We start from the raw sequence: 7,738 nt of genomic DNA on the forward strand, positions 1-7,738 counted from the left end.
AAATGTTGCTGGCAAACCTCCACTTTGGGCCGGATGAGGGAACTACCACTTTCGCCACATCCGCATACAAGAAGAGTATCGTGCTGTATTCTGGGATTAACTTAGATTCCTCAGTTAATAGCCTCAAATCTATTCGAAGTTCGAGCAGCAGGGAATCGCGAAGCGAGAAGTTTTTGAAATATCCAGGCAAGTTTAATCATTAATGTTTGCCAGGGAACTTCTATTAGTTTGTGTCCTTTGCGGGGTGGGATTTACCTCGACTGTTTTGGAGGAACGGGAACAAAGATCGGAATGCCGTCCACACAGGGTACTTTGTCCTTGCAAGGACAAGCATGGAGTGAGTGGCCATGTCCTTGTGAGAACGTGTAGTGATCATAAGGATCTAAAGATTGCTGTTTGCCGAGGGAAAGCTTACGCAGAAGAGTGTGGGAAAGGTGAGTTTCTAACAAATTATAGCAGATTTTATGTAACAACTTAAATCCTCACAACTGTTATTTGTCTTCCTTAAAGTGTTATCACTATTTTAATCTTGGCACTTATGGTTTGGATCCAATTAGCTTTTGACAGCGCTGTGACAACGCTTTATTTGACCTCTCAGATTTTAACAACAACGTAGCGGTGGCGTTGACCACTTATAACGTCATGACATTTCAGACTCTCTTGGTGACCCATACAAACAAAGTCCACGTGAGAAAAGTATACGAATGTTGTTTTCAATGTAACAGAGAAGGATTCCTTGAACAGTTTGGATGACCTGTGGGTATTTACTTAATTAAACTACACTTTGCGTGAGATGTCTGTGGAGGACACGTTACATGAATGTCGCCTCTTACTAAAGTCAAGCCCTATTGGCTGGAGTTACTACTTGGATGGATGACATACCTAATACCCCGTTTTGTTTAAATTTTTTTTTTTTTCTGGTCTTCATTTATCGATTTCATTCCTGTTCATTGAAGGATATTTATAGTTTTGCACGTGAAACTAGAGTAGCTGTAGATGATAAACCGACTCATCTCACGTTCATGCCTCCAGGGTAATTCACTTACTGACGATCGAATAATTGAAATATTTTCTTATTTAGGTTACTTTTTATCAAAGCGACACAGACGCGACACTACTGGAAATTGTAGAAATGGAATGATATCAGCATCCAACCATTCCTCAGCCACAGGAGACCCTGTAAAAGTTTCCATGGATAGTGAATCTAACAACACGGCTTATGTGGATGATGACTGTTTCACATTTGAATGCAAAGCCTATTCAAATTTACCAGCAAATATAATTTGGCTGTTTAATGGCAAACCACTCGATTCTAAATTGAAAGATTGGAAATATTCATTTGCACCTTGCAACCAAACTTTGGAAATCAAAGTAATTTCAAAAAGCGACGCAGGTAACTACACATGTTTCGTGACAAATGAGAAGGGGCAAAATGTATCAGCGACAGCTACCTTGATTGTGAAGCGTAAGTAACCACGCCTGAGGTCTGTACTGTGCTAAGTAACCACGCCTGAAGTCTCTACTGTACTAATTAACCACGCCTGAGGTCTGTACTGTAACTTCTGGAGAAAACCTGATCCCCTGCTCAGGTCCTAGTTGTTCGAAGGCTGGATAAATCCCTATCCGATAGATAGCGTAGTACGTTTTGTTATTACTTATCCGCTGCATAGTGATTTATCCGTTGTAGAGCGCTTTCCGCCCTTTATACAACTGGGCCCAGATTTTTAAGTGGCCAAACTGATATACAGGTAGCTGCCAGTATGCCCTAAGTTATAGGGAAAAACAATTATTCTTAAATTATAGTACAGACCGAGCAGGCACTGTAGGGCAGTGTTATTTTTGTTGAAGTATTAAGCAAAATGAGATTGAGTAGAGAACTTCGAATTGGCTCTCGTATATGGTTATTAAGCTTTTGCTCATTACGAGCCGTGAAAGAAAAAGGTGGTAAATGAAAATAGCGGAGAAATGAAAACAGTAGCTTGCAAAAAGTTTCTGTTGGTGCTGACTCAGTGGACTGGAAGTGCATTCTATCATTATCGGTAATACTTAAACTTGGCTTTCAGTTCGAGGAAAAGTTTAGCATTTGATTCCTAAAGAGTCTTCTGTTCTAATTTTTAGTGAGACACGGTCCTCCAGTGATAGAGTATGCAAAACTTGAACGTTGGAACACAGCCTACATTGGAACCACAGTCAACATTACTTGTAAAATCCAAAGCCCTCGTGAGGCTAACGGAAAGTTTTCGAAGAATAGTAAACAGATAAATGAGGATGATGAAGAACTGAAGTATGAATATCATTATATACATGTACCAAAAAAAGATAAAGCTAACTCCTTAACCTTACTTACTAAACTGGAAGTTAAGAACGTCACAATGGAAGATGCTGGAAACTACACATGTAAAGCTTTTCAAGATGATAACCAGAAATCAAGTAAAACATTTTTTCTTAAAGTTGGTAAGCAAACTACTCTCTTACGTTTATTTAATATTATGTGTATACAGTAAACATCTACTCTGTTAAAAACACTGACTTGATGGACTACCCAATGGACCAACCCTTTGCGTCTTTGTATTTCGCCAGCCACAGCACTTACTACGAATGTTAGCCGATTATTCTAAACATTTAAAGTTGTTGTTCGTGAAAACGCTTCCCTCGATCAGTATTGATCATGAAGTAAGGCGAGAAATCAATAACATTCACTGTTTCGTTCTTTAGGATAGAGATTGACCCAGACATCAACCATGCACATCAGAACTGAATTCTTCACAAGAAGCCATCTATAGATTCAGTGGTACATGTAGTTTACAGCCAGCACAACAACACGGCATGCTGTACAACTTGACTCGTTGCTATCACTCTAAGTAAGAGCTAACGTGTTTACAAACGTGAATGATTTGAAGCTCGAAGCAGAAGCGCTTTGCTATATCATTGAAGTGGACAAATAATATACGGCGATGAAACTAAATAAACTACGGAAACGATTTATTGCTATTTCCCGCGCCAAATCGAAGTCAATTTGTGACTTTTGACTAAAAAGTAGTGCATGTAAACAACGAAGGCACGTGAAATGTAAGTTCTTTGAAACCGGAACGCATTCAAAATAGGAATTTTTAGGATGATTCGGGCCATTTTGGGTAGGCTAAAGAATAGGGGTCAGGGTTTTCACCTTCTGGAACACTTGTTCGCCTGGATTATATCAGTATCATGATCTGACTAAATCATTTGGAGTTTTCAGAAAATAGCTGTCTTGAATTTTTTTCAATTTGTTTTTGCTCTCTTCCTGCTCGGTTTCAAAATGTCATGATCTTCATGACTCATGCTCGGAATTACTTCAGATCCAGTTTTCCTCTGTTCTAAATTCACAATTTTGCATGGTTTTGGTACTTCAATTAAAGTGCTACTGAAACGAAATTTTCGTATCTGAAATTTTTGTTCTAACCTGTAGTTTTGAATATGGTGATCATCATGAGATAATTTGCTTTGGCCAAAAAGAGGCGAAAGATATCTTTTTTAACCGTTCAAATCAAAAATTTTACACAAAACCATGTCGGGCTCTGATACCGAGCGAAATGGATTGATGACGTCACTGGTTGTGTTCACTCCAATAGCGTGGTTTATTTCACTCACTGTTTGTTTGTATTCGTGGGCGAAGGAGATGGCAGATATTGAAGTTTTGTCAAGTGAATCTTCTTCTGAACGAAGCGAAGTTGTCTCCAGTAGCGAAGAGGAAGATGGTGCCGTAAAATGGGGTTGACAGGCCTACACGACTCCCCAGCGTGTGTTTAGAGTAGCCTATTCAAAGTTTAGCCTCACGAGTATGTCTTTGAGCGACCGCCCTCTTTTGTAAGATACGAGCGGCGGATTTTTGTATAGTTCGCTCAGTAGTGGTTGTGTTTCTATCAAATGCCAGTTTTTCATGAGAATTTGCTTTTTGTGTGGCACTGAGTACGCACATCAGGGATTGCGTCTTTTTCGAATCGTTCGCCTTTGTAGATGTACAGCTATTTTTTTGACTGTCTCGATCGTTAAGTTGTCTTGATTGCTTTCAGCTTGCGCCACGCTCGCTGATTCGATCGTACTACAGTTCTTCGTGTTCAGTGTTCCAGCCGTTTTGGCTCGTTTTCTTTTCTTTATTTCGGTATTAAAACGACCGATTTCACGTTCATAGAAGTACATGATCGCCTTTACTGTTTCTTGCTCCGCGTTGTTAAGGATTTGCTTTATCTCATTTTTGAAATCCTCGTCTGCTCTTATTTTGGCCCTCGCCCTATATTGTAGGGATTCTGGGCATGTTCTGCTTAGCATTTGGTACAGAGGGATTTTTTCGTTATCCTCAGACTTGCCGAGTAGATCATCTTCAGTGGCGGTGTCGTATGAGGCTTCCATGTTTTCTTCATTCTCTGAATGGCATTGCTTTGGCCCGGGGCGTTTAGTAGCCCATCTGCCGTTATAATGTCTTTCGAAATTTTCTGTAGATGGTCAGGCAAGACCGCGGTTTCGATCCTAATCTTGTGGATCTCGTCAGTTGCCGATTAACTAAATAAACTGGTAGAGATTCGTTCTCGGTATCAGTCAGGAATTTTGCTCCCTATCCAGGCGAACCTCTCGCATATAGCCAAGATGCCGATATGGCTGCCGATGAAGAAGACGAGGATGGCATTTTGCCCGAAACCCTCTTTTGCGGCTTCCCAACATGCAAGCCACACTCCATGCTTTTACCCTTCTTTCACAGAAGTACACAACCAGTGACGTCACAGGGCTGTTTTGCGCGCCAAGATGGCCGCCAATTTTGATCTTAGCCGGTCAACTTCGATTTGTTAAAAATGTACTTTCCGCTATGCGTTGGCCCAAAAAAAGTACACAGCGTTTGCAAATAACGTTCAAACTCTGTTATATTGCAAAAATCTCGGATATGAAAATTACGTTTCAGTAATCATTTGGTCATAGTGGTGAGTAGAGAAAAAATATTTGCAGTGAGAATTGCCAATTTCCGAAGCTGTGTCTGGAGGACATAAGGGAAATTGTGAATATTTTCACAACTAATTTTATACTACTTACTACTTTATGGTCCAGAGTTAAATGAGAAAAACGTTTTTATCAATGATATACAGCTGTTTTGGATAAGATTGTAAGAAAAAGAAAAACAGTGCAAGCGACAATCTTCAAAGGAAATCTGGGTATCCGGTTATCAATGAATTTTAATAAGTGATAGAAATAAATAGACTCATCAAACTCACAACGCCTTGTCCTTAGCTAAGGAGGTATTCATGAAATGCTGTGGTTAAGCAGGTGGTTAAGGAACAGCATGAATTAGTTTCCTTCTCCTTGAATTCTTAGGTACACTTTTTATTTTATCTTTTTGTCATATTTCCAGTGACTACTGAAAAGGGTTTGTTCAGAGCCGTGCCAAAATTTCCAAAAGGAGATCTCAAGGGAATTCCTTCCTTTTTTTGAAAACTATGCAAACATATGCATGGATAATTGTCCTGAGTATCATCACGTTACCTACATATGCGTATACTTTGGGAGTTCAAAAGATATGAGCTTGAGATATCTGATGTTTTGAATTATGTTGCAGGACCATGTCCAGCCAGTTTTTATTGTCTTCCAGGAAGGCCTGGTCGTATTCAATGTCCTCCAAGAACATACCAGCCAAACATTAGTCAGACATCTGAACAGGCCTGTAAACCATGTCCAGCCGGTTTTTATTGCCCTTCAGAGGCAACTGGTCCTATTCCATATCCAATAGGAACATACCAGCCAAACATTAACCAGAAATCAAAACATGCCTGTCTACAATGTACAACCGGTTTTTACTGCCCTCCTGGACAGGCCTATCAGAGCCATCTAGATATACTTTTTTTAGCTTGTATGTTTTATTTTCCCAAGGGTATCTTAGGGGAACTCCCTTCTTTGGGATTTGTAAATTACTTGTATGGTGTACATTGGAAAAACAAAACTTACAAGCTAACGATAACTGTTGTTTTGAATTATATTGTAGGACCATGTCCAGCTGGTTTTTATTGCCCTCCAGGAGGAAGTGGTCGCATTCAATGTCCTCAAGGAACATACCAGCCAAACGTTAGCCAGAAATCTGAACAGGCCTGTAAACCGTGTCCAGCCGGTTTTTATTGCCCTCCAAAGGCAACTGGTCCCGTTCGATGTCCAATGGGGACATACCAGCCAAACATTAACCAGACATCTAAATATGTCTGTAAACAATGTACAGCCGGTTTTTATTGCCCTCCAGGAGGAAGTGGTCGCATTCAATGTCCTCAAGGAACATACCAGCCAAACATTGGCCAGACATCTGAAGAGGCCTGTAAACCATGTCCTAATTTCTTCACCAATTCATCAAAGTATCCTATAGGCCGCGATCAACCAATTGTTAATAAAACTGACTGTCTGCTGGAAGATCCAATTGATACACGTAAAGGTACTTCCTTCACAAATCAATGTTAAAGAGAAGTTTTATTTCTACTTAATTCTTTTTACGAGTAGGTTTTGAAAAAAGGTCTGCAACCTCCTCAAGCTTTCAGTTGAAAAACTGAAAGAAACCTCGACGATAGAAGTCATCTTGTTGGCTTTTAACGCATTCAGCGGGTTTGGGTTTTTGAACTTTTGATTTCATTTTTATTTCTTGACCTAAACTTAAATTTGAATAATTCATTTTCTTTTCTTTTCTTTTAATCAGTGTCGGCCGCCACATCATCAGATGTCACCCTAGTTGTCGTAGGCTCAGCAACTGGTGTAATTCTTTTCACAGTCTTGGCTCTTCTTTTGTTAATTTTTATTGCAAAGAAGAGGCGCTGTCCTTGGTTTTCTTCCTTTAGACACAGTCACGATCCAGAGTCTTTCTCATGTCAACCTATTTTGAGGGAGATTGAAGATACAGAAGATGTGGATGGTTCTGAGGCTTTGAACAATTGACCAGAGATAGTGTCGCGGCCAAAGCAGAAAAACAGAGAATTTCTTTTCATCAACCCAACAACAGCTTGAAACTACCTCGTTGTTTGACTCTAATGGTAAAAGCCAGCGAGCAAATGTGTTTTAGAACAAAACAATGATTCACTAACTTTTCAAAACATTTTGAATCAGTTTTTGACATTTGATTAACCGTAACGTAATAGAAAGAAGGTTAACATTCCGAGATTTTGACGCTTTCAAAATGATACATTGTAGATCAGTAGGTGAAATTGTTATGGTAAATTTTCTTACGACCAGCGGTTGATGATTTTCAATATTTACGCTTAACGGCTAAACTTTTTTCGCAGCTTTACGAGTAGCCAGCAACCACAAACAGGTTTCCGGTTGTTATTCAGCGACAATTGGAAACAACTTCCGCACCAGAAACAGCAGGTCCGAAAATAACACAACGTTGCGCTGTAATTATAAATCATTGAGGGTAAAGCTAGTACGTAATGGGAAAATAAGCTGAAGGGTTTGAAACTAACCTCGACTGAAAGGAAATTTCGAGTTATCGCAGTTTCGACATACGAAATGTCAACTGAATTGATGCTTTGTTCAGGGAGAAACAGAGTGCTGACACATTACAACTTAGATATTTTCGTAGATGCTATAGAAATGGGTCATAATCTGTATCATAACGGTAAAAATTGGATGAATTTGGAGCTTGCGAACACAGAAAGATTTCCGGTTTTAGTTTTGTTTTGTTAATAAACTCGGTGTTGCCGTCTAACCAAAGATTTTCTTTCAGTATGATTGACATTTGACTCTG

General features: G+C 39.6%; 1 protein-coding gene and 1 long non-coding RNA gene across 2 annotated transcripts in view; one reads left to right on the forward strand and one right to left on the reverse strand.

Annotated features, from left to right (window-relative positions):
* LOC148716832 (uncharacterized) lies at window positions 1–7,572 on the forward strand. The gene is made up of 5 exons (XM_088745351.1): window positions 1–434; window positions 1,082–1,465; window positions 2,119–2,454; window positions 6,002–6,436; window positions 6,695–7,572. Exons 1-5 carry the CDS (start codon window positions 203–205, stop codon window positions 6,928–6,930), a joined length of 1,623 nt encoding a protein of 540 aa, XP_088601477.1. The 5' UTR covers window positions 1–202; the 3' UTR covers window positions 6,931–7,572.
* The window catches only part of LOC148716833 (uncharacterized), an 8,768-nt gene continuing 7,484 nt past the window's right edge, over window positions 6,455–7,738 (reverse strand). The window contains exon 3 of the long non-coding RNA XR_015995456.1: window positions 6,455–6,868. This is a non-coding gene — a long non-coding RNA (uncharacterized LOC148716833). The remainder of the gene's footprint in view (window positions 6,869–7,738) is intronic.

Source organism: Stylophora pistillata, chromosome 14 (genome assembly GCF_964205215.1).
Source record: "Stylophora pistillata chromosome 14, jaStyPist1.2, whole genome shotgun sequence".
NCBI lineage: Eukaryota > Metazoa > Cnidaria > Anthozoa > Scleractinia > Pocilloporidae > Stylophora > Stylophora pistillata.